Source organism: Harpia harpyja, chromosome 11 (genome assembly GCF_026419915.1).
Source record: "Harpia harpyja isolate bHarHar1 chromosome 11, bHarHar1 primary haplotype, whole genome shotgun sequence".
In the NCBI taxonomy this organism is placed as follows: Eukaryota; Metazoa; Chordata; class Aves; order Accipitriformes; family Accipitridae; genus Harpia; species Harpia harpyja.
The window spans coordinates 26,636,451-26,663,083 of record NC_068950.1 but is presented as its reverse complement, the minus strand read 5'-3'; the positions used below and the strand labels follow the sequence as shown (position 1 = coordinate 26,663,083).

Genomic DNA, 26,633 nt, shown 5'->3' with positions numbered 1-26,633 from the left:
AAATTTTATTTTTGTAAGACAGAATTTTCATTTTAAAATCACTTTGAACATTTGGCTTATTTATTGCTTTCTTTATTTCCACATTAGCCACAATCCCCACCCCTAACCCCTACTAGTTTATACACAACCAGTACTCCTAATGGGTCCCAGTATCCCATATTCTCCATTGAACCAGTGCATTATTGCATGAGTGACATAAAAACAGGGAAGCCCAGAATTCCTTCTTTCAGAAGCCTCAAAAGAGGGGTAAGTTTGATAACAAGTTGAAATGCATGATGGGCTGTGAACAGTGTGTTTGTGATGTGGCTTTTCTAATGCTCTTCACCCTCATTATAAGGCTAACTTTGTTAAAAGTAACACTTCAGCTATAAGGTCACTTTTAGGATACTTTGTTTCATATTATACAGAAGTTACTAACAGGTTAAAAATAAAATAAAATAGAAGTACTCTTTATCGCATTCCAAATACTTGTGCCTAAAAGCAAGGTGTTATAAAGAGGGTGCTCAGCATGTCTTTGATACCTTTCTTCATTGTTGTTCACATTCACAAATGTTTTCCTACCATCATGTAACATACTTTTGCAGTAATTTATCATTGGGTATATAGTCACCACAAAAAACATCTGACAGATCAGATGTCTTATCTGCTGACTTTTAATTGAAATAATAGTTGATTACAAGACTCTGAACTAAGAAGGAAGAAATTTCATTTCTTTCATACATCAAATGCTATAGCACATGGTGCTTGCAGATTTTGAAATACTGATTTTTGAACCATTACAATTTCAATGCATTTTCTGATTAATAAATTGTTCTTGTTTGTCCAAGGTTATTTTGGGTAAAATTATTGGAAAATTTACTACCAAATGCCACCTTCTGAGATTTATCAATTCAACTACTGATTTACAGTGGCATATTCTGCAAATAGAATTCGTTTGGAAGATAATAAAAGGGAAATGTTAAGTGGTTTCCTAGCAACATTTATAGTACTAGTGATAAATGTACTGGCACTTTCCTGTTGTGAAAGCATAAGCTGCCCAGTTTATGTACATTTTATGATATTTATTGATCCAAATAATGAGATAATTGGATGCAATTTATTATATATAATTCATGATTTTCTGATATTTGAAAACAATATTGACTTGCCATCTCATGTGCATCAAGAATGGTTGACTACTGTTGACATAATGTGGAGATAAAAGTACAACAATGTCACAGTGCAGTAAAGTTATGATTTAGAGGCTCCCTTGCTGTCATTCTGAAATGCAATGAGTTACACTTGAAACTTATTTTCTTTATCTTTAAGTCATGTTGTGGCACCTTATTTCAGGCCCCCAAATATCTTGGAAATACCCTTTCTACCACCACCATTTTTTAGTAAATTCTTGTGGTCCTCTAAGTATTCATGGAGGACAGTTTCTCCTTTCCCCTTCGGAGTCACTTACAGTTTGTTCTGGTCATGAAGATAATGTTCTGTCTTTAGTACTCAGTGAGGAACTAGCTGGATTAGATAGTTGTTGAGATGGCACAGGTCTTGATTACACCTCCTTTTTGTTGATCACTAAATGTATTGACTCCTGGCTCACAAATCAACACCTTCTAGTATCAGTAGTTCTAGAACCCCTTACTGAAGCAAAAGATTATCTAACAATTACAGAATGCTAATGGAAAATGAAACCATATTTTTATTTAATTTTTTTTATTCTTACAATTCATTGTTCATGTTGTAAAAGTGAATGAATTTAATACAGAATAGTATTCCGTAAAATTGGCAAGGATCACTAGTATCCTACAAATCTGGATTAACTCAAGTATCCCACAACATTAAAGAGTTAATCTCTGTAAACCTTCAGGATGAACATTTAATTTTTATATATTTTGAAATTCCTTGCAAGCATTTTAACAGACATCACATTATCACATATTGAGTGCCTTTTCAACTTAAATGTATACTGTAATTCCAATAGATTTTTTTTTTTATCTCATTGATCAGTCTTATCTTTATAATATATCTTGATTCAGGGCTCATCTTGATTTAGGGTTTAATAGTTGCTAGCACATGATGCTGTTTTCCACAGTTTTGTCCCTGGAAAATGATGTTCAAGTGGTATTGACATGCAGAACTACGAAATGGTATTTAATTTGCTTCTGCTTCTACCAAGATTTATCCATGAGTTGGCATATATCAGACAGTAAGTGTACTGGTTATGTTGTTTAACGTGCCCTGTACAAGATTTCACTCAAGACACTGGAGATCACAAAACCATACTGCCCTCATTCTGCGCTTCACACATTAGGTTTTCTTATTGTGATGTATAGTGACAGCAGCAAACAGTAGCTGTAGAACAGGTTATTGGAAAAAAAGTCTTTAAGTCTAAGCAGGCCTAACTTGCTTTATTAGTACTGCTATTACATGCTGCTTATTATCCTTTGAAATCTTAACATTTCCAGATAGTGATAGTGTTTATGAGAGGTCTTTGCTCCATGCCACTTGATACATAAACAGATGCATCATCAACAGTGATATGTAAACCTTACTTGTATTTTCTTGGAAGACTCTAAAGGGAACAAGACATTTATTCTGTAGCCATTTTACATCTTTGGACTTTATTGAGGCTTCTACCAAAGTATCATTTGTGAAGGTGCTTTACTTTCCTCATTGCTAGAAATTCTAATTTTGTGTGTGTGCCCCAATCAACAGCCTTAACAATTGCTGAAGGTCATAAACGATGTCAGAGATACATATCTGCTGAGTTCCTTGGTGTTTCTCTGGAAAGGGTTATCCAAAGTCATTGCAAGCATGGTAGATCTTCAAAATGCTGTGTATGTTAAACCCAAGACACAACACCTGACATCCCATGTTTCATTTGCTTCCTCTAAGGATAAATTCTTTAAATGTCTTTATTTTTATCTGGACTAAAACATTTCTAGGATAGCAGCAATCACCCAAATGCTGTTTTCAGAAAGTAAAATTGCTAACTTCTAAACTTGAAAAAGATCTTTGTTTATTTTAGTTCTACTGTGGTAACAAAGTAAATACATTGTAAAAATTAAGTTTGTAAAAGTGATGGTAGTGGATTGTTAGCTATAATGAACAAATGATTTGCATATGGCTGACGAGTCCTTCATCATCATCAAATTCTGCTATTTTGTGCAATGTTGGCTGTGTGTTTGTTTCTTCTCCTACAATAGAAGTTCTTTAGCAATTACTCAAAACACTAAAATTCAAAAGTAGTTTAATGAAGTTGTGTATTAGAATTTCATAAGTAAATTGGTAATACTTAAAGCAGAAGTGCATTTCTGATTATTGTATTTTGCTTTTCTTGTGCTCATAGTAAAATGTATTTTTTAGAAATTAACATTTTAATCCTTTGGTAATATTTTAAAGATACATAACAATAATGTTAGCCATTAATCATTTTCATAACTGGTCGTTGCATGTGAATAATTTCCCGTTTCTTTCTGTTTTCAAATGAACTGTGCAGTGGTCGGTGAAGATGGTAAGCCCGTGTGCTGATCTGTCTGCTGTACTTCTGCTAAGATAGCATGAAAGTAATCTTTTGAAAGTGTTTCCATATCATAACTGCTTTAAGTCAGGTGCTGAAATACATCCAGATTTTCCACTCATATACACAGTCGTCTTAATCATCCATGCTTAATGTAAGATAATTAGACTTGTGATCTGGCTGCAACTAAATCTGTGGTTTTGGAATTTTAGGGTTGACCAGTATTCACGAGTTGGTCATGATGTAAATACTGGGTGATTTCTCTTTGTCAGGAAAATTGTTAAAGCAGCATAAAATAGGTATATGAAAAGACTACAAAACTTGTGTAAAGGAGAAATACTGAATACTGCAAAATTCACTCCTTTGAATTTAACCAAAAAATTACAGGGGAGATGATCCTTTATAACTTAGGAATATTAGAAAGCTGTTACATGAAATAAAAACCACACCTTGATGAATATTGTTGTTTTGCAGTGTAAATCAGTAAAAATTCACAAAAAGACTTCTGTTCTTCTGATTATTGCTGTAGGATACTCTGGTTTTAACTGACCTGTAAGGAAGAATGATACAGGGGATGTGATTGTCTTTTTGTTTCTCTGTAGTGTGTAAAAGCACCTGTGAGGATTTTAATTATTTTTTTGCCTCCAGAAAGAAAACACTTCTGCTTTATTTTGGAAACATATCTTGGTTTCCCTCTTTTTATGGTGTCTTGTATTCCCTTCTTAAAAAGCAATGAGATGATGATTTTACAAGTGCAAAAGAACCAAGTTGAGGGGCAAGAAGATCCTAAGAGGGGGTATTAGAAACTTGGCACCTGAGCCTAAGGCTGCTTGTGTCAAAATCTTGACAGTCTTGTTTCTTCTTGGCAAAAGAAATGCTGTCCAGTTCGGTTTGCCTCCATGGAGGGTTACTGTAATGGCAAGTGGCTTGCTTGTGCTAAAGCCAACTTTCTTAGGCAACTAGGACATAAATAATGTAACTTAACTTTCTGTTATTAAGACATGTACCATGTTTCCTTAACGCTGTCAGTGTCTGTCACCCTGAGGGGGGGAAGAGTTTTCACAACAAACTCATAAGATACATAAAAATCTCTTCCCATGCTTTTCACACCCAAGTCCTTCCATCCTGTTTATAATTTTGGCACAAGTTTGCAATCAAACTTTTGCAGGTTTGGGCTCATAACAATAGGTGGTCCTAAGGTTTTGGTTTTAAAAAAAAAAAAAAAATTAAAAAAGTTTAGAAAGTAAGAGGCTTTTTCCCTCCCTGAAAAATTATTTTTTATAATGAAAAGGTAACTTGGAATATTTGAGCAAGTTTTGATTCAGACTAACAAATTTCAGTCAAAATTTTGATGTTATAAAGGCTTTTTCTGTGCTCTATGAACTAGTTTTCCTTGAGGTAAAATGCCTCAGAACTTTGTAAGTTTTAATATGTTTTCTAGCAAGATTGCTGAACTTCTGGAAGAAAACTATAATACTACTTAGGAATGAAGATCCAAAATACAGTATTTTTCTTTCGATAGCATCCAAATCACCATAGAACACAGGCTCCAGAGAAAGAATCAATCGTATATGTATCATTATTAACACGTTTTAAGATTTTTGTTCTGACTGAAATTACTCTGTAGTAATAATTCTGTCCTTTCTAAATCTGCTTTAAGTGCAGTGGATGTAATAGGAGGTACATGGCTCAGCTTTTCAGAAAAATAATTAAGTCTACAAATTTTGAATTACATCTATGAGCCAACTGTTATAGAAGGCAGAAAGAACATCCAATGAATGACTATGATCTGGCAGCAAGAACGTGCATTTATTCTGTTGCGGTCTTTTATAGAGCTGTGTGTCAAGCAGAGTTTTTAAGAAGGCCCATCCTGCTTCCAGTGAACACTGTCCGTGTGTGGGTATGTCAGTTCAGCTGTCCAGATACGTGCGTGTTACTTGTTTAATAGTATTTCTACTTGCAGGGCCCTGCACTAGAAGACTTCAGCCATCTCCCTCCAGAACAAAGACGCAAGAAACTGCAACAGAGAATCGATGAACTTAACAGAGAACTACAGAAGGAAACAGACCAAAAGTGAATGCATTTTTTGGAGTTTTTGTCATGGTTCTCTCTATGTCTGTTTCTTTTGAAGTCCTCTACCTAAGTCAACACTGCTCAGAAGCTAGGAGAGAATATACTAGTCTAGGCTATTACAAAGCATTTTTTTAGTTCATGGTTTATTGTATGTAGGTTCTGTTAGCATTGCTTCCTTCTGCTTTACTATAATACACATTTTGATCCTAACGTTGCAATAGGAAACATTAGATCTAAAAGCATGCATTAAAAAAAAAAAATTATCAGTGCGTAGGTCTGTTGAGCAAGAGAGCTGCAACTTAGTGCATTAAGAACAGAACATTATTAATATTTAGGAAATTGTGTATAACAACAATATGGGAAACAGTATTTAGACTGGATAGAGAAGAGTCGACAGTTGGGAGTCCTTGTGTGCCTGTGCACAACACAAGGAAGGCAGGCAAAGTGCTAAGATGACAGAATGGGAAAAGGATTTAGGTGTGATGTGGGGAGCAGCAGTTCCTCATGTCTGTCATAGGTCAGGATCTCATACATGTAAACATTATTTTAGCTTCAATGAATCAGTACTGATGTATGTAATTTTTACAATTATTGTTGGGTTTTGTATGTTTTTAGAGATGCCCTCATCAAGATGAAGGATGTTTATGAAAAAAATCCCCAGATGGGTGATCCAGGCAGTTTGCAACCAAAATTAACTGAGACAATGAGCAACATGGACCGTCTTCGAATGGAAATACACAAGAATGAGGTTAGACTCTCAAACAATTCCTTGGAAAATGTAAATGAGTGGTAAAATTGTAGTTTGCCTTATGGGTTATAAACAGAGCACCCAGAAAAACTATTAATTTTGATTTAAGAAAGCGTTCCTGATGCAATTTTTTGTGGGGTACCATATTTTTAAGTACGTTCATCTAGTTAGAATAAGGATGTACATTATTCAAATTGCAAGCTGTTTAGAAGAATTTCTTATTAATCACTTATTCTGAAATTCATATGTGATTAAAGATTTTTTTTTCCTTAAGACTAGTATGGAAGGGATAGGTTCATGCTTCATGTGAAGTAATTACAAGACTTGACATGTGAATGTAGTCTCTATGTGGCTGCGTACTGACAAGTAAACTGTATGCAGTAAAGTGCATTTGTTAAATGGTATTTGCTGGTTCAGAATCAAGTTTTCTTTGACACCAGTATTTGTCTTTTTTCCCCAAGGCCTGGCTCTCTGAAGTTGAAGGTAAAGTAGCAGCCAGAAGCGACAGGCGGCACAGCAGTGATATCAACCACCTTGTAACACAGGGCAGAGAGAGGTCACTATTCTATCTCTACCGCTTTTATGTCTTATGCTAGAATCAGTACATCTCTTTGATAGTTAACAGTAGGTGACGGTTGTTACTTATCCTCTGAAAGTTCATGTCCTTCTAAAGGAAAAGCTTTACTGGTTCTGAATTCTACAGGTCACTTCATGTCATTATGGTAACATAAAAAAATAGTGAGTCTAATCGAAACACTCACTCATTAACTAGCAGTGCGTTTTAAAGCTATCTTACGCCATTGCATAAGGCTTACCAGATTTCCATGTCCTGTAGAGACAGGTATGTCAAATTTATGTTTGGTTTTGTAGCAGAATTCAGTCCAAGCCTTGTTTAGCTTGGTATTTTCAGAAAATCGCCTCCAGCAGTAAATACAAAAACTGCTAACAGGCATTCCCAGAGCACTATCCATGGTCTGCCCTTTCTGTGATGCAAGTATGTTCTGAGTTTTAGAGCTAAGAACTCTGTTCAGAGTCCTGACGCTCCAATCACTGCATTATAGCCCTGAAGGGAGTTACACGGATGATGCAAATCAGGAAGTTCGAGGCCCACCGCAGCAACATGCACATCCAAATGAATTTGATGATGAGTTTGAAGATGATGATCCATTACCCGCTATAGGACATTGCAAGGCAATATATCCATTTGATGGTAAGGTTAACAACATGCACTATAATTCCTTGACTATAAGGCATGGATTATTTGTTATAGAGAAGACAAGTAAAATGATGTAAAGTAAATGAACCGTATGAGCAACCAGTTGCTTATAAGATCAGTAGAAATATTTTATAAATCACTTTAATTCATGAGCAGTACTTTTGTGCTGTTTTAAGATAAATAATAACACAGCTATTGGCAAATATTCAGCTTTACAAATTGGACTAGGTTTTTGTCTGTAAGCCTGTATGACCATATGTTCTCTTGCACAGATTTTTGGTTCTTCCTGTTTATATATAATCTGGAAACTATGCCCTGGGAGAATGGTGACTTGAAATTCTGTCTGAACACTGAGACTTGTTTGCCTCTTGTTTTTCCCAGGTCATAATGAAGGCACTCTAGCAATGAAAGAGGGGGAAATTTTGTACATTATTGAGGAGGACAAAGGAGATGGGTGGACAAGAGCTCGAAGACATAATGGAGAGGAAGGCTATGTGCCAACATCATATATAGATGTAACGCTAGAGAAAAACAGCAAAGGTGCAGTAACCTATATCTAACAGTAAACTGGCAGCTTTCAGTTGTGCATTCCCCAGGGAGAATAGTGGAAAAATAGTAAGTTGCACAGGTTTATGGAAAGCATTAGAATATCAGAAGTCGTTTGCAGTGTGAGTTTGCTACAGTTTTTTTCAGAGATGACCACATTAAATTACGCATCTTACATGGGTCTGTAATTTTGACCAATGTCTTCTGCTTTAACTGATCATAGCGTTCCTGCTTTACAAAGCACTAAATCCACATCAGCTATTAAACTGAAAAAGACCGGGATTCCTGCTTGTTCTACACAATACTTTGTTTTTATAGAGAACTGAAAAATTACGTAGGTTTTAAAGATCTCTAAGATTTACTGTTCCCAGTTTTATGACTTAAACTATATGCTTAAACAGAGGGTTTTTTCCTCTAATAGCTAACTGAACTCACTTACTAAAAATTATTAATTTCCTTCCTTAGCAAATACTTGGCAGCTTTCACTTCTTAAACAGGAAAATGTTTTCTGATTCTGAAAGCTCAACAAAAATACTCAGGAAAAAACATTATGATTAAGAAGGACAGAAAGTCCACTGACCTGCCTCTCTCCTTCCTTTTCAGTACTTGTAATGTAGAATATTGTGTATTGGACACAACATCATTGTTTTAACTCTAGATACCTTGAACAACAAAAAAAAAAAGAGACCACATGTAATGCTTGATGTCTCACTGAAACCTCTCTCCGCTCCTGAAAAGGGAATGATTTTATATTCTTAATCTGTACCTGTAAGCTAAGTCTTTGAATTGCATGATGTTTAGTGTGAAATCAAGGTCTTAAATGTGCAGTAATTCCCCTCACTGTTAAATCACTGAGGATTGGAAACTGCATTGCACTACTTGATTACTAGGCAGGGGAGGGGGGGAAAGCTAATCTAAAAGCTGTGGCTCGTATTTCTAATGAGACTTTGTGGAATTAAGTATAAGGCTAATGCATAGCCACTGAGAATGGCCTGTTAGAACTGAGCACGCTTCTCTGTCTTCTAAAGGCCTTCAGTAACTTTGTTCTTTTCTTTTTCCTCTTGGACTGCAGGTTCCTGAAGCGGGTTTCTGAGAAAATGGGCGAGATCTTGAAGGAGGTTACATGCAGCTGCTGGGGTGGGGGGGGGTGGGGGGGGGGGTACTAGACTGGGAGGCCCACGGGGAAAAGCTAGTTGCATGAATGCATGCAGACATACATTTAGTCACTAACATCTTAGCATCTCCATACATAGGTAAGGATGTATTACAAATTCTTCAATTTGTGCAGGAAAATAGAGTTCCATTACCAGAGTAAAAAGGCTACTGCTCCTACAATTGCTTTATTTTCATTGTCCTAGGTTGTCCCAGTTGCACAAACTATATTTTAGCTTGTGCTATGTTTTGGTTATCTCAGTTATGCTCTTTTCCAACTCATTTTAATTGGCAGTCATTTAGAACCAAATGCCAGTTACCAGTCTGCCTGTGCCACCTCCATGCTCGCCGTTAACCTCCTCCTGCATGCCTAGGACAGTCAGGCATGTCTGCATAACACCTTGCTGTCATTGCTTGTCTTATTTTGTAACAAATCATTTTCTTTAAATATCTTCAGCCCTAGAGTTTCATCCCAGTATCCATGTATGCTGCTATAACTATACCACTGCAACCATCATTACATTCCAGTTTTTGGCATAACTGATAAGAGACCGTAATGTATTTGTGTTGATTTGGGGAAATAATAATACATCTCGGCTCTAGCCTACAATGCAACCGAGAGAAACTCCTAGAACTGTGGTCCACCTTCAGCACTTCAGTAACCTGTTGTGAGCACTGAAAACCTGGAACACCACCAGAGAGATTCACCACTGCAAGCTAATGACTGTTTTCAGAAGTCAACCACTTGCCATTCAAATGCTGCCTTAAACTAGAGTGCCTAAATCTGTTGTTTGCCAACACTACCACTTACAGTATCCCACAAAGGGCTTTGTGTCTCAGCTCTTTTCACAGTGCTGCAGCTGCTGAGGTAGCCATGGTAGGTGTTTTCTAGAGCTCTACTGGATACATGGTGCATCCTGAATTTTATACATTGAAATGCATATCTCCTCATTTAACTTTAATATTTTTTTTAATATTTTTATGGAAACTGTCTTTTAGTTTTCACTATGAAGTTCCAATTTTAATTACTGCAGTGCTAGTCCATTTCCAGGTGATGCTTCATTGTATGGACCAGTTGAAATTTGCGTGATACTTCGTAATGATCTATGTGCACTTTTACTTGTAAACAATTGAAATTTGGATATGTTTATACGTGTAAATATAGTTGTCTGCAGTGCCCCTATAGCTTATGTTGTCTTGCCTCCCATTTGTGGTTCTATTAATAAATACATAATATCTGATTTATTAGGGTGATAAGAATTAGACTAGAGATGTTGGGGGGAGGGATACTTGTATTGAAGCAAGCTTGTCAACCCAGCCACCTGCTGTTTTGGGAAATGAAATAATAATCAAAACATCCTGTTTTTCTGGGGTCTGAAGCAATATTTGGATGCAGCAGTGCTGGATTCTTTTTAATTTCAGTGTTATTAGGAACTGTACTACCAGTAAAACTGAATTTGAGTGACTTGTGTAGAGGTTTATTCCTTTTGTTATGTACACCACTATTACACAGCTTGAACTAGTGTATTATGGGGGCTATTAAACTCTAAAGTTTAGATTTTTGGAGCTTGTATACAGGGTTATTTATATAATAATGTGACATTACTCAATACTGACAAAACTACTTAGGTAGTTTTTTGGGTTTGGGGGTGTTTTGGTATTTTGGGGTTTTTTGTTTTCTTATTTTTTAAATTTAGTGCTTTTTTATTTTAAAGTTAGAGAAAAGGAGGAAATGTGATCTGTGTATTTTCTGCTAAAGGGCCTGTGGTTTGCCTGGCTAACAGCCTTGCAGGTCAGTAATAACACTTCCTGGTAAAGGACTAAATGTTCTTTTCACGCTACTGTTTGTTTTTCTAAAACCAGGATTTGCTTCCTTTGGAGGCAGGTTGCTTTCATGAGGGATAGTGCAACTTGTATGAGGGTTATTAAACATAGGAAAAAAACATTTGTACTTGCACAGCTAGTTATAAATCATTCTAAAATTCTGAACGTGAGTTGTCTTAAAGAATCTTACATTTTCCAGTAATTTTTAATCCTTTTCTGTGCACATGTTGATTTCCTAAATGTTAAATGCTTTGTTTAAAAATAGTGTTCTCTGTTGAGAATATTTTCATGGAATAAAAAAAATCTTTTCATGGTCTAAGTAATTAGCTTCCCTGTTTGTCTTCTGTTAGGAGGGACAGGGAGACTTTCAGCATGAGGTCTGTAACCTCTTGTTATGGTGGTAGAACCTCTGCTGTGATTGTAGATGGGGGAACAGATGACACCATTTTGGTGTTGGTTTTGTTTTTAGCCTACTCAGATACTTTCAAATGCTGTAACATCTCACTCCAGAGATAGATAGGCTTAGGGACAACAAACAAGCACATGCAGCTCTAACCATATGTCCTGGTTTCAGCTGGGATAGAGTTAACTGTCTTCCTAGTAGCTGGTACAGTGCTGTGTTTTGAGTTCAGTATGAGAAGAATGTTGATAACACTGATGTTTTCAGTTGTTGCTCAGTAGTGTTTAGTCTAAAGTCAAGGCTTTTTCAGCTTCTCATGCCCAGCCAGTGAGAAAGCTGGAGGGGCACAAGAAGTTGGCATAGGACAGAGCCAGGGCAGCTGACCCAAACTGGCCAAGGGGGTATTCCATACCATGTGATGTCCCATTTAGTATAGGAACTGGGAAGTGGGGGTGGGGAATCGCCGCTTGGGGACTAGCTGGGTGTCAGTCAGTGGGTGGTCAGCACTTGCACTGCGCATCATTTGTACATTCCAATCCTTTCATTATTGCTGTTGTCATTTTATTAGTGTTATCATTATCATTATTAGTTTCTTCTGTTCTATTAAACTGTTCTTATCTCAACCCAAGGGTTTTGCTTCTTTTCCTGATTTTCTCCCCCATCCCACTGGGGGGGGGGGGGAGTGAGTGAGCGGCTGTGTGGTGCTTAGTTGCTGGCTGGGGTTAAACCATGACATGATAGTTCTTGCTTAAATATTTATACAACTTCTGAGGATAATGCTTATACACCAATTCTATTTGTGACAAAGTGGAATGTGCTGCTAAAGCAGTCTTTATATAAACACTGTGTATGCTGATTTCCTATGAAAAGTGCTAACAGTTTATGCTTTGCCTTCATCCAAGGAAAGAAAAAACCTACTACTTACCCAAGTGATTCACCTCAGTAAATGAAGCAAGTTTAATATATACATACACCCACATTTACTCATATCTGAAAGCATTTTAATTATCTGGATTGTTTGTTCTTGCAATTTCATCATTCATTCCTGGCAGCATAGCTGTTGTGCAGGCTCCAGCAAAAGCCAAAAAGTACTACAGATGCTGTCTTAAAAAGGAAGATGTCCCAACACATACACAATTAATTTTCTACTTTCAAAGGTACAGTGATACTTGAGCCTTCTGTTGTGGTCACAGATAAAGGATCATTTCTGCAACCTGCAAATATGCAAATTATTTTGCATAAAGATACACTTTAATTCACAATTCTATGTACAGTGTTTCATATTCATTAAAGGAATATTATACAACAAATTTTCTGCAAAGTCACATACTTAATCTATCATTTTATTTACACTATTTGCTTCATTTTAATATTAAGATGCCAATGCCCTTACTCTGAGGCATTATCAAAACATTGCAACTCTGGGGAAATACAGAAAGCTGTAAGACTATCTTACAGGGATAACCTAACTGTTTAAAAGGATCATTAAATGACTTGGTGACACAGTAAATAAATAATTTGTTTAGAAATCAGTAGTTTTAAAACAAGTGTACATTGTGCAGTTAAAAATTCTAAACGTTGTGAAAAGCAGGAAGTTTGTGCAGTATCAAATCACCAAAAGAAAACTAAGGTTATTTCAAGTATATCATTTAAATAGTGGTTACAGAGTCTTATATACTTAATTGTTCCACCTGCTTCACTGGAGGAGGTTCCAGTTTTCGGGAAAGTGCAGTTAAAATCTGGCTGAATTTCTCGTATCTTTCGTTTTGATTAACTTGTGCTCCTTTGCTGCCCCAGAGCAATCTCATTTGAAATTCTGTCTTGAAGATTTCACTCATCTCTTCATCGGGCTGGAAGCCTAGTAAGTAAAAAGAATCCCACAATATCGCCATCAGGCAAGTTTTTTATTCAGAAGAAATGGCCTTTAAACTGTATTCCCTCCTAATAAGATAAGCTTTAGTGTGCTGGTTCCTTTTGCACAATGATTTTAACAAGCTAGTAAAACAGTGAAAATCCTTTCCATCTGTGACATTCCAGTAGCACACAAATGGCTCTAGGGACACACTATCCTTTTTGCTCAATTCTGATGGTCTAGAATTGTCATTATAGCCTGACCTCAAATATAATTACTGATGTATACATGCTGCCTGCAGAAATACTTAAATTTCTCTCCCCTCAACTTTTTCACTGCAAGTTTAAAACACAAAGTAAGTCACATTATAATATGTTGTTATTTTCTGGCTGCGAGCAGTCAAGTGTTGCATCTTGCACTGCCGTAAAGAATCCTATTACGATGGATGGTGTTTTATTCACAAAAATCAGAGTAGGAATTTCAAATTGTACAGAAGACAGGAAGTTATCCTTGGTCCTTACTGTACTTCAGTTGAGTATGAGTATGCTTAGCAAAAATGTACGCTCTATTGCTTACTGGAGAACTACAGCGATGAATAATTTACTGTCTGCTTTTAAACAATATTGATCTTGTCCTCAGACGGAGTTTCCTGCAGGACATTTGCTACTATCTCAGCTCCCAGGAAAGAGGAGAAGAGTTTCTTGCACTGACTTTTAGTGGCACTTAGGGAGAGACCTTGTTCTTCAGATGTAACCCACGCATTCTATTAACGTGCAGCAGTTTCTCCTACTGGTGCTCCCTACCTTCCAGCATCTGTTCTGCAGTCAAGCTGTACATTTCTGCATTCTGTGCTATCTGACGAGCTGTGGCCAAGTGCTTGAGCATTATTTCGCAGCTTTGGTCACTGCTTTCCCACAGGTCCATGCCTTCAAAAACGACAGCTTGTCGCTCCATCAAGGTAATGAGAGGCATCAGCAGTGGCACTGTTACTTTGTTCTGTGGAGCACTGACAGTCTCTGGGATAGAGTAACAAACAAATCATATCATCAGACGTTATAAAACCTGCTAATTGAAGAAGGTATTGTAACTGCAGTATTCTTTTCAAAGTAAGCTACTCTTTGTCTTCCATCTTTCAAGTTAACACCTTACCTCAGATATGCTTCTCCTACCAGTTCCCAGTGAGCTGACTGGGGGAGAAGGCCAAGACAAATTAGCGTTGGAAGACTGAATTTGCTACAGGAGAAGGTGCTGCTGAATTACTAGACAGTAGCACACAGAGATTTTAAACACATTTAAAATCTGGGTCATTCCAATAAATTCTGTGAGGCTAAAAAGTTTTCCTTCTCTACCCATTCTCAGTGAGATGTTCAGAGAAATGTTATCTCCACCTTGCACCCCTTTGGAGACCAGAGCTGCAAAGAATCTGAGGCAGGAGCACCTGATGTGATCAGAGGAATTGTCTGACTAACCCATTCTTTGCATTTGAGGATTCATCCTCTGATCCAATAGGCAAAGCAAATAAAAAGCAAAATGTGTCACAAGTAACTCTTGTCTGAGGAAGAAGGAGATTTTTTTCCTGTCTTTGAGGCAAGATGAGGCACAGTGTTTCAGTTTCTGCTCCACAAAGAGGGAGTGTGGGTTTGGGCAGAATGTTTGTTACGTTCTGCATGGATACATACATGCACACAAGCACATACTTCTATTTCATTGTCTTACACTGCATTATACAAGTTCACATAGTCATTTTAACATACGATGCACAGCTATCAAAACAGCAGCTGCCTCGTCTCCCTACACAGGAAGCCAGTAGTGGGAGAGTTAAAAGGCTAAATAGAAACTCATACTCACTATTCCACTCCTCTTGTCCTTCATGCAAAGCTTTGCTAAATGGCTTCAGCTGTTTTTCATACATAATGGCAGTCTGGGTATAATGATGTCTTAGAGAGGTCCAGGTTTGTTCTAACCTAGTGATCTGTTCATATAAAGTAAAGAATACCCATTATTGACTCTGTAGCAATTCACAGGAAAAGTACACTGCTAGTGACAAAGTTTCTGTCCTGATGATCTCTCTAGTCTTGAAGAAATTGCATAAGTTAAATAAACCATCAAACAACTCCATGCTTTGGAACATAAAGGAAACAGATTTTTACCTGTGGCATTTCCAGTGCTTTCATAATGGCAGAAAATGCATACAAATCCCCCAGCGAGTCCTTCAGCTCCACTGCAACTTGGATGATCCTATTTAATGTTGCTGCTCTATCTTCCAGATTTCCTGTGCAACCCAAAATATCCACAGCTATTCCTATTGCCATGGTATTGTGCCTGTAAGTGAAACAATTTATACTACTGGTTACAAATTATTACATTAATAATACATTATGCTGTACATGTGTTCAGAGAAAATCAATTCAAAGGTATATTTCAATATCACAGTGTGCCTGGCAAACTTACCAACATCTTTGTATCAAGAGCAGTAATGCCATTATATGGAATATATATACGTTGGCTTTGAATTTGTGTTTTAATAAATTCAATAAATTTTCTTAATATATTCCTACTATACAACATTCTGCTCAGGCAGTGAATGAATGAACACTTTTGGGAAAATTACCCCAACTCCCTTTGTCGTCCACACTCAAACCCTGGGACCTTCCCCCTAAATTTCAGCAACCAAAGTACTGCAATCTGAATCAGAGAAGTAGAAAAGCTAGATCAGGGATAGAAAAAACCCTAATTGTTCCCCAGAACTTGTACAGAGGTTTTACAGAAAGCTTTGCTGATCATTTTTTACTTTACTAGATCCTCTAGCCTGTTCCCCAGTTGCAGAAGGCTACTGCCTTCAGTCTCTTCCACAAACACATGCTCAGCTAGATTATAGGTCCCCTGAACTTTAGTTTACCTGAGCTCTTGAAGGAGAGCTGAGGGTGTCAGCAGCTCCGAGGACCCTGCTTTCAATAGAATTCCCCTTTCCCTGTATTACACGTATGGAGTTGCCCGATGATGTTAAGGAATTTTTCGTATGCAAAAAAAAAGTCATATGCCATCTCACTAAATTATCTTCTGTCTGTACACATGAATGTAGAAAACGTGCAGGAGAGCATTCTCTGAGGAAATGTAGAGTACAATGTAGCAATGCTCTGATCTTCTGGCCCTCTGCCCTGGAAATCAGGAACAGGAACATTTACCTTTCAATTAGGTCAAGGCGCAGTTGATGTCCATAAGGCAAGGTAATCAGTTCAAGACCAGAATTCACTCCCATAATCTTCCTCATCTCTTCAGAAACTTCTAGTATCCTTGCCACCTGTCAAGTGCAAAAATCTGTGCATGAATTTTGAAACTAACTAACTTAGCCTAGCCATGTAGAAGTCCTCCAGGTTAGTGCAGGGCATATGGAGTTAAGTGCACAGCGTGCAACACTAGAATACAGTCATCTAAGAAAAACTTAACATGCACATTCAGTACCTTACACAAAAAGACCAATAAAATATTTTTTGCATGATTCAGCCATCAGAAAACATATAAAAGGTGTGACCAAAATGCTTTATCAAACTTCTACTTGCAGGAGATTCATATGCAAGCTCCGGGGAATGTGGTGCTCTCTTGGCCTCTTCCTTGTCAGGGTGGCACTGCTCTTTGGCCTTAAAGATGTACACATTTACTTCGCCACCTTCATTTCTAAAAAGACGACTGCTCAGAATGTTTTTGGATAACACCACAGGGTCCTCAGAAGGATTAATTAATAAAAGGACTTTAAGGAGGACACTGAATGTTGAGTGCCTAATGAAGGCAGTATGTGAAAGCCGACACCCTCACCAATTTGTCTTTGCTTTTTAAACATACAGTATTAGCTACTGGTTATATCAATAACAATTATATATGCTAATTACAAGCAAAACCATATTAATATGATAATGTGAGATTATCTGCTGGTTTAAGGCCTGTATGTCGACACATTTACAAACCAATCTGCCTGCTGTTTCATGATACACCCATCAGCAGGCTTTCTTGGTTATGAAAAGATGAAAGCAATCTGGGCTACACAACAAGCCTCACTGATACAAAATCTAGCACTGTAGAGAAACCTGTTTCACTTCTAGAGATGCAGGAGTGATATGAAGCCCCTGGAGACACACTGATTTCTACTCCTTTGTCACAAAAAGCCCTCTCAGGCATGCAAGTGGCAGATTTCACTCCATCACTTACCATATGGGTGCTTCTTTCATAATTAGAAATGTCATTATTTAAAAGGCAAACTGAGCTACTGATGCCACGAGAAGACCTCTGAACTTCAGCCTTATCACACATCTCAGCACAAAGCATTTATTCTGGCCAAGTTCACATGCCAATCTCATTGTATCATGCAGTTCTGAGCCATGCAGTAGTATGCAACAAGTTACCAATAAATGACAGTCATTGGCTCGCAGCACTGTGAGATGAAGATTAAAATAGACTTCTCTACATGTCCTAGCTAGTCACTGTTCCTGCTCCAAAATCCAAAAATCTGTTTCTGTAAAACACTCCAGTGACTCCTAATTAATTGTACAGGCTCCCACACTTCCAGCAGGCCAGTTTCCTTGGCCCCATTCCAAAGTTTATAGGATTTAAAATCAGGAGGCTAATAATGAGCTAACTGAATATAATATATATATAAAACCCCTCACTACTTCTCTAAGGCATGCATATCCTATGCCTTCAAGCAGCATACTCTTTAACAATATATTAAAAGTCATTCTGGTTATTGTTACTAGGTTAAAGGAGGAAAAGGTGAATTTTGGAACTAAAATGTTAGAGAATGCTGTTACTACTCTTTGAACCATAGTAAAGAAGCCACAATCTATCACTTCTGGAAAGACCAAGCGGTTGTGGAGCCGAGTTTTTCTGAGTCACCATGTCTGCAGGAAGCCTCACTTAGCAGCAGCCAACACTGCTACTGAGGAGGAAAGCTGTGTCTGCTGTTGGCAGGAACCCAGCAGCTGGCAGGCACTCACACAAACTTGTCCCACTGCTGCTCCGGTGAACTGCCCCCATCTCTGACCTATGGTGTGAATCAGTGCAACAGCACACTAGCGGAGTGCTACAGGCACCGTTTCTTCTGGAGCACCACCATTCCCACTTCCTTTCTTGGCTGCAGTGGAGTTGCCCAGTAAGTGGCCATGTGCGTTGCTTCTCAAGCTGCTCTTAAAAAAATAACAACCAAAAGCCAACAAAGCCCATGACACTTGGTTCCTGTAGCTGCTCAGTGGCAGGTACAGCACTCATCCCAGAAAAGTGGTACAGATTCAACTGCAGTTGCATTTCTTTTATTACACAAAGTCATCATTTCATTAGGAGATGACTTCTCTTGTCTTTCCATATTTCTGATCCAATAGCTGATCTCCAAGCCCTGTCAGCTGAACAAAGTCTACATTGTGAAAAATAGTTCTTTGTGCTTTTAGGTTTTTCTAAACAATTCCACTAGCAATACAGTTCTCTCATAGGAGAGAAATGCGGAAGTCCTGACAGCTCTTTTCCCACAACACCTATCCAGCTGTAACACAGAGACTCATAACAAAGATTTAGAAAAGCAGCTAGTTTTAGAATTTTAAATATATTTAGTTCCATTGAACATCTTATATTATGGTCAGCAGTATGGAACCAGGTAATGTCTGTCTACTCTTTGCCCTTGCAAGCTAACTAGCTATTTCCTGTCACGAGTAGTTCTTTCCACAATGGTTTACAGCATAGATAGCTCTTCCTCCGGTATAGAAGAAAAGCTGAATCGCAGATATACAGCAACCAATAGGAGATGAAAAAAGATGTATGGAACACTGAGAATTTGAGTCTAAAGTCACGGATGGTGGGAGACCTTTAGTCCAAAGGGTTTGTTGACATTCTTCAAATGGAAAAAAAAAACCCCACCATCCTAAAAATTCCTGCAAGCAAGTCAATACATTATTACATTAGCTGCAAATCTACCCATGAATCTTTTCCAATCAGTTCTTTAAAAAATCTAAACTTGCACATTATAAAATAAAATGTGAGAAAATTAATTAATTTTTTTTTTCTTTTTTTTTTTTTTTACCTTGCAGTCCATTCTAAGAATATGCTGTGCAATAACCTTTGGATTGTTGTTGGTGAAAAGCTCCTTAACTCTTCTTAACATTGATGTTTCCAATGGCTTGTTTTCAGCAGGAAGTAGTTTGGATTCAAAATCATTCGGTTTAAAACTAGACACTGTCTCAAAAACAGGTGCAGAAAAGATGCCGTCTTCTTCAGCCATCCCAGCTGAAGCTTCTGAAGGATCTGCAGAGTTCATTGTAGGGTCATCTTCCAGGATCAAATAGTTTGTTACAGAGTTCCTGAATGAGTGTGTTCCCCTCTCCTTTCGTGTCAGTTGTTCCACATAGCTGTTTTTCTGACATAAATGTTGTTTTGTTGCTGCAGGATCTCTGGCAGGGCTTAGTTCACAATAGTGTCCTTCTGAACTGTGGGAAGCCAAAGGAGAATCTGGGGGCTTCATCAGCGGTGCTTTGCTGGGTTTAGGTGGAGGCTTCGGGCAGAGCTGACTGTCTGATCCTCTAAGAGCTTCCCCTACTTGTGACTCAGAGGTGACTCTCTGAACAACTGTGGGCCTTAGAGAAGGTTCACTGCCTGTTCTAAATGCAGGAGAGCTTGGACAGGAGTCTGCATCTGCTTCAGGTAATCGAGATGGTTGTCTTGAGCCTGCAGGGGAAAATGGTATTTTAGAAGGCCAAAACACATGCAATTCCTGATGCCTGTCCCAGGGTTCATCTCTTAATGCTATTTCCTGAGGAAAATATTGTCAGATCATGTCAATTATTCACTGACAAAAATGTATATGAAATTATATTTTGAGGAATGAGCTAGCCAGCAAATTCCATTCACTTGCTGATCCTCCCAAAATCCCAAATACACAGAACAGCTGCACCATAATATTATTCTGTGGTAATGCTGACAATAATTCCAGTCCCTGCTGCGTACATAGGCTATACTGTCAGAGCTGGATAGTCTCCATGGCTTGGAATAGGAGGTTTCTTTGTAACCTGATCTAGGCTATAAAAACAGAAACTTCCAGCCACACCACATAAAAGATGAGTCATTTCTGAGTGACAAGTTTGAGATGAAAGAAAAGTTTCCCAAAGTCAAGCCTGAACGTGCAATATGGTATGGAAGGAATGAATTTCAGGGATGGTAATCTTTTTGCTAAACAGTAGCTGATTTGAAGAGCTGGAGAAACACATCCATATACTTCTGTGTATTTATGCCTCATCCTGTACTCGTTGCATACACAAACCTCGGCATCCGGTATAGGACTGAACCCTATATCAGACATTCCCAATCTGCAGTTCTCAGTGCATTTGCTGGTATCTACAGCAAAGTGGCCAGTTGCATCATGTGGGCTTTACTGCTTGTTTCCAGCTGGCTCTCAATTTATGCAAACAACAAAATCTGCAAATCACAGCCTGTCACCACTCATAAGCAGTATGCTACCAGAACCTGCTCGGAGGACCCCATGACAAAATGCACAGCAGTACTCTTCAGGTTAATAGTTACAGTACCAAAAGAAAAGTTCTTGCAGCCATGGATTGGAATAAGATAATCAATTCAACTACAGATGGACAGAAACTTGTTTTATGAACGTCTGTCCATCGCACTGTTAAACACAGGAGCACACCCTTTCTATCAAAACACAGTCTCACTATACAAATACTTAATATTATCTTTGTTTCCAGAAGTCTTTCCACAATAGGCACTATAAATGTTAACAGCTACTATATTCAAAACGACTAGCAGCCTTGGAAGTCAAACATTAGAATTTGTCCACATGGGAATAGATGCATCATTGCAAGCTTCCTTACACAGTATATTAGTATTGAAACAATTGCTTAAACTTCTGAAGAATCTGAGAAAGAAAAAGCCACAATCAACAACTGATCAAGTGTTGGTACACCTTGTATCACTGGAGGAAGGCAATGACAGTGGCCATGGAACCAGACAGCAGCAAAAGGAATGAAAAGCAAAAGGGATGGTGCAGCAGAGGGGGGAAGAGTAATGCTTTTCTCCTGGTGAGGAACACCACCACGTCTGCACACTTTACCCTGAGAAAAAGCAGTTACCAGGATTTCCATGAAACACCACTTCTACTTAATAGACTTCTGTCAGAATGACATGAGTGAAACAAGTCAGTTCTTGTAAAGCACAAGTGAGGAAAGGTAATACTGTCAAAAAGGATATTAATGCCAACTGTAGCTGTCATTTTTTTGGTGTGGAAGCCTGCTGAGTTGCGTGCTAAGGTACTCAACTAGCTGGTGCGTTATAAATAAAAACCCTGTTCCAATGACTTAAAGAGCAAGCAGTATGCTAACACAGCTTACATTGGCCATTAAATGTAACTGTATATACAGTATTCAGAACACCCAACAGTCTCACTTTGGTCTAAGTGTAACAGACCACCTGGGCATACACAGATTCTAAGTGTGAAACATTTAATTACAAAACATACCTATTAGCAGATAGCTCTCTGACTGATGAGCCTTTAAAGGGAATCTTTTCTCCAGAACGTGATCCAAACTAGCTGGCTGGCTACCACTTTTTTCTTTGTTTCTAGGGTAAACAAAAATGCAAACAAAACCATATCAGTATATCCAACATTCTTAACATACATACCTAATTGCCAGAAAATATCATTATCAGTGCAAGGATCATTAGCTTTCCACTTGGGCAGCTTGTAAGAATAAAAGGTACACTTCATGCTGTTGCAGTAGCAATGAAATGGGCTATAATATGTGTGACCCTGTGGCATTCGTGAGGGTGTTTCTTTGAATGTTGAGAATGGAAGATTTGATTTGGGACACTGAAGTTAGGATCCATTATCCCACACTTGGTATTTTTATCGCAGAAGTCAAATATGGAAGGAAAGACTTCTCTGGAGCAGCAGCAAGATTTTATTTTAATCCTTTGTCTTATACTAGTCAAGATTTGCCAAGTCACTGAAGAACAACTTGCACTGCTGTTGTGCTTCCAGAGTCTACATTTGCTCTCGCTCTGTGGGTTTGCTGATTTTTAGGGCCTAAAAAATCCTTTGCTAAAAATCAGCAAACCCTCACTCCTAGTCTTCCATCTAAAATCAGGGTGAAAATTCACATCACCTACAGTGGGAGCCGATAGAGTTACCTCATTTCCCTCCATAAGGACAGCAAAATTCAAGTACCTCAGAAGATTTCCTCTGGGTATGCTCTGCTCCGGGGATTGCATGCTGGATATACCAAGACTCAGCCTTTTTGCAGTTTCTGTTTTTCCTTCAGGGATATTTGGCTCTTTTTGTCGGACTGGAGTTACACCATACTTTTCTTCTAGACACCTGAGAGGCACAGTCCTGTTGATAGGCTGAAAAATAATTGCTCCACTCTGCTTTGATATTGGTGTGCGATTCCCAACATAGTATCTAACTAAGCCGGGGATACTGTCGAAACTTTCAAGTTCAAACTGATACTGAACACGGCAGTAGGCTTCATTGAGTCTTAGAACTGTTCTGTTGATTTTAAAATGCTGAGAGGTATTTTTCCACTGACAGGTAAGAACAAAGTTCCCAGGACTGGAGAGAGAATCCCTGATCAGAAAATCTCCATCTCTCTGAACTAGGCCTTCTGCCACCTTTGAGGAAAAAGAATTATACAAAAAAATACTTTCAGAATCAGAAAAAAACATAGTCAAACAACACATCACAACAAAAGAGTCTTAAACATAGGACTTAATTTGGCTGCTCTGGGAGGACAGACAAAGCCAGAAATACAAAGCAAAGCACGAAGTGTGGTAGAAGAATGATGTCTCAAATTCTAAAAGGAAGAGCTCATCGCACAGCAGAGATTTGGAGGGGCTTCTGAAAAAATGCCCAGCAGCCAGAAGCATGACCCACTTTTGCATATGTATTTCTTCTAGTTTGCTAATAGAAAATAAGACACGAAGGGAAAAGCAATGACTCAGGATTTTAGAGTTTCAAGCATCTGAATAGACAGTCACACTGAAGTGGAAAAGCCATTACTACAGGACCCCAGAAATTGTCCTTTCATTATTACCTTGAGTGACGGAAGCTTTCATTTTTTCTTCTTTGTGAATAGTGCATAGTACTAGGAAGAGTCAGAGAAATCCTGTTTTCTGTTTTGAGGTAGTCCTTCCCTGTGATAAACTACGCATCTAGCAGTTAAGATTAAGAGCAGTGTATGTGGCTGCTAGGCCTGCTTTCCTTACTCAGGCGAAGGGCAGCAGGCAGCTCGCAGCTCTGCTGAGAGCCGGGGATGCACCGGCCGGAGGCCCGCAGGGGGAGCTCCAGGTGCTCTGGGAACCTAAGCTCCAGTCCAACGACAGCTTTAACGTATTTTTAACTACGTTTGTAAGGATCAAAATTAAGTTATTGCATAGATTTTGTAGTGCGGTTTTTTCCCTCCCCAAATTCCAAGTGCAAAAAAGAAAATAAGCACGAACATTTTAACTTTGGTTAAGAATACTGAACCAAATTAACGTCAGTGTGTCTGAACGGTATGTAGGGATAGTATTCTCATGTAAAGCTTAAATTCCATTTCCACCTTTATTCAGTGCACACAAATCCTGAAATATCTGTATCTTCCACCAGCATCTGCCCTGAATCCTTCCTCAGCCTCATTTTATGCCAAGCTGTGATAAATACCGTGGTTTTCACACGAATAAGCAATACGTTTCTTCTAAATTAATGCAGATATCAGAGATGTGTACAGTACTTCAGTCCAATTCTGCTTGTCTATAAAGGCTCAAAGCACATTTGGCAATGCAAAGACCACATACCTGCCGAGGAATACGTCCGTGGTACCAGGCGTGGCTACGCAAGTCTTCACTGCTTAGCTGCAGTTCTTCCTCTAACTCCTTCTTCAGTTTTTCTGGGCTGTTGTCCATAACTTGCCTCTCCCTAGAAAACTGCAATAAAAGATTAAAAGTTTCTATTGTGCCAAGTTTAGCGATTAACATTTTACCTGGCTTATAACTTCCATCACGTGATCTGCACTAGCCACGGGAATGCAGGTGCTGCTTTTAGCAGGCTGGCTTGACTTCGCTCTCTAGATTATATTTGCAAAATCCAGCATTCAGTGAGATAACATGTGATTGTTATACACTGCACGGAACAGAGCAAAGTGTTCTGTCTGTACACCAAGCTAATAATGACACACCTACAAAGTCACTTCTCTTACTTCCTCTTCCCATAAGAATTCTAACTATACCCAAAAAAATGGAGCTGGACCTGCCCTGCTGCAATATTTTTCCCCGTTTAAACTTCCATTTTAAATTCGGATTCTTTCCCCCTCCCCCCTCTTTGAACCCATCCAATTAAGAACATTCCAAATGCATCAAGACAGGCTAACCTGAACAGACATAGTTGTTCAATACTTCTGTTGCACTAAAAAACAGTTTGCCAAAGTAAAATTTCAGCCTTAAAGGGCTTACTTCTAATGGTCATTAAATCTGCATGTCCAAGATGTTCCCTTCTTCAGGGAAAAAAGCTCTTGTTGCCCCTTAGCACAAAAAGCATGGTATCTGCTTGGAGGTATCTCCATCACCACTATACAACTATAAGATTTTCTGGAAAATTTCCATCTTCATCTCTTCTTGGAGTACAGCTTCCATGCTGGACCACTCTGGCTCATTAGTCCTTCTTGTGGATGCAGTGCTGCTAACAAAGCAAGGTGCAGTATCTTCTCTAGAGAGTTGTCATGTACTCTTTCATAAGCACTCAGTGGAAGGAAGTTCTCTGGACTTCCTTAGATTCTCTAAGGGCTGGGGACTCCAGCCCATCTTTACTCTTGCTGAAGAGTTTCCAAAGCCTAAGATACCCAAGAGAAGCAGGTTCATTGCAGGGAACATGTTCTACGTTGATCAAAGAATCAGAGTCTACCCTCTCTTAAAAGAGATTACATTTTAAAAAAGAGAGGGAGAGAGGCCTCCAGTTGGAGAGCAGACTAAAATGCAATGTTTTGCCCCAGTGCATTATGGATTTTTTTCTTAGCTCTAGATATAAGCCAAAGCTCACAGGTTCCCTTCACTGACACAATGATGTAAATATACAACACATACATTATTTAAAAAAGAACTGGGAATGGTCACCCACCAATCCTATTCTTTCTGTGAACACTGCTGTCTATAACATTTTCTTCTTCAGACTGAATACTCACAGCACCTAACCGTGGGAGCAGGTGGCATACGTTTAGCACTTCTTTCAACAATCCTCCCTGCAATTTCAAGCAGACTGAATTACAACAGATTACTAGACAGCAGATTTTTGGTGGAATAATGCCAGAAGAGGCATCCTGCTGCCAAGACTATTTAAACATGCTGGGAGCCCAGAGAAATTCTAAGATAAAGTCTCCTCTCTGCTTTTCTCAGAAAACTAAGGCTTCTCTTAGATAAACATAAATGAGCATAGTAGCTTATACAGGAAGGCAATAGATAAAAACAACCTGGTAAAGAATCACTTTTCACCTCAGTTTTGCTTCTGTGAACCAGATCAGGGTGGTATTCATCCATACAAATGTGGTTCAAAATGGACAATCATTTTCAACAAGGAGTAAATCCTTTGTGCTTTTGTACAGTCAAGGTCTTTCACCAACTCCGCCCAAGCTTTACGAGAAGAAAAGTCTGTGCAGGAACAAACTAGGCCACAAAAAAAGACCTTCACTGCAAGGGCTCTTTCATAAAACCACGTACAACGTGAAGAGATTAAGTTACTGTGTGTAGAAAGAGTCATAGAAGAGGCTTAGTGAGGACTCAAGTCCAAAGGCATATCAAAGTATCAAAACATAGTCAAGTAAGGCCAAAAATCCCCCTTACACTCCAAACCTCTGTGACCTACAAGACTAACATAGCTAAAGGACTAGTAGCACATGCCTGCCACCTTTATTTCCCAACTGAAATGGTTGGAAGCCATTTAAAGCTGACTGGCATTGATTCCAGAATTAACAGTTAGCCATTTCACTACCACTACTACAGAATGATAGCGAGTATTATAGCTTTTACATAAGCTGAGGGTAGAGCGAAGAGCACACAAATTGAGAGTAGACCTTTCAAGAGCACCCTTCCCCTGACCGCACAAGGAAGCGGCTGGAAAACTTTTAAAGTACCCCTCTCCAATCTAAACAACAGCGTTCAGCTGTAATGGTATACAAATCTATTATATTCATAGCTGTGTATTTTGCTGATCTTCTGAAAGGAACTACTACTTTAACGTGAATTGTATTTAAGTCTTTGAAAGATGCTTTTGACTGAATAGAGATCTTAAAAAAAAAAACCCCA

The 26,633-nt window shown here is 38.5% G+C and overlaps 2 protein-coding genes across 14 annotated transcripts in view; one reads left to right on the top strand and one right to left on the bottom strand.

Annotated features, from left to right (window-relative positions):
* The window catches only part of FNBP1L (formin binding protein 1 like), a 61,520-nt gene extending 50,130 nt beyond the window's left edge, over positions 1-11,390 (top strand). For 3 of the 6 annotated variants that reach the window (XM_052801542.1, XM_052801539.1, XM_052801545.1), the window contains exons 10-16: positions 88-246; positions 3,488-3,502; positions 5,472-5,581; positions 6,197-6,329; positions 6,791-6,885; positions 7,391-7,539; positions 7,927-11,390. In XM_052801542.1, the coding sequence (XP_052657502.1) occupies positions 88-246; positions 3,488-3,502; positions 5,472-5,581; positions 6,197-6,329; positions 6,791-6,885; positions 7,391-7,539; positions 7,927-8,105 (840 nt within the window). In that variant the 3' untranslated portion in view covers positions 8,106-11,390. The remainder of the gene's footprint in view (positions 1-87; positions 247-3,487; positions 3,503-5,471; positions 5,582-6,196; positions 6,330-6,790; positions 6,886-7,390; positions 7,540-7,926) is intronic. The other 3 variants (XM_052801541.1, XM_052801543.1, XM_052801544.1) reach the window with 3 other exon arrangements.
* Positions 11,391-12,400: 1,010 nt separating this feature from the next.
* The window catches only part of BCAR3 (BCAR3 adaptor protein, NSP family member), a 114,791-nt gene continuing 100,558 nt past the window's right edge, over positions 12,401-26,633 (bottom strand). For all 8 annotated transcript variants that reach the window (XM_052801529.1, XM_052801530.1, XM_052801531.1 and 5 more), the window contains 10 exons: positions 24,138-24,266; positions 22,531-22,973; positions 21,823-21,923; positions 19,381-20,021; positions 16,505-16,620; positions 15,470-15,641; positions 15,168-15,291; positions 14,123-14,335; positions 13,159-13,325; positions 12,401-12,681 (listed from right to left, as the gene is read on the bottom strand). In XM_052801529.1, the coding sequence (XP_052657489.1) occupies positions 12,655-12,681; positions 13,159-13,325; positions 14,123-14,335; positions 15,168-15,291; positions 15,470-15,641; positions 16,505-16,620; positions 19,381-20,021; positions 21,823-21,923; positions 22,531-22,973; positions 24,138-24,266 (2,133 nt within the window). In that variant the 3' untranslated portion in view covers positions 12,401-12,654. The remainder of the gene's footprint in view (positions 12,682-13,158; positions 13,326-14,122; positions 14,336-15,167; positions 15,292-15,469; positions 15,642-16,504; positions 16,621-19,380; positions 20,022-21,822; positions 21,924-22,530; positions 22,974-24,137; positions 24,267-26,633) is intronic.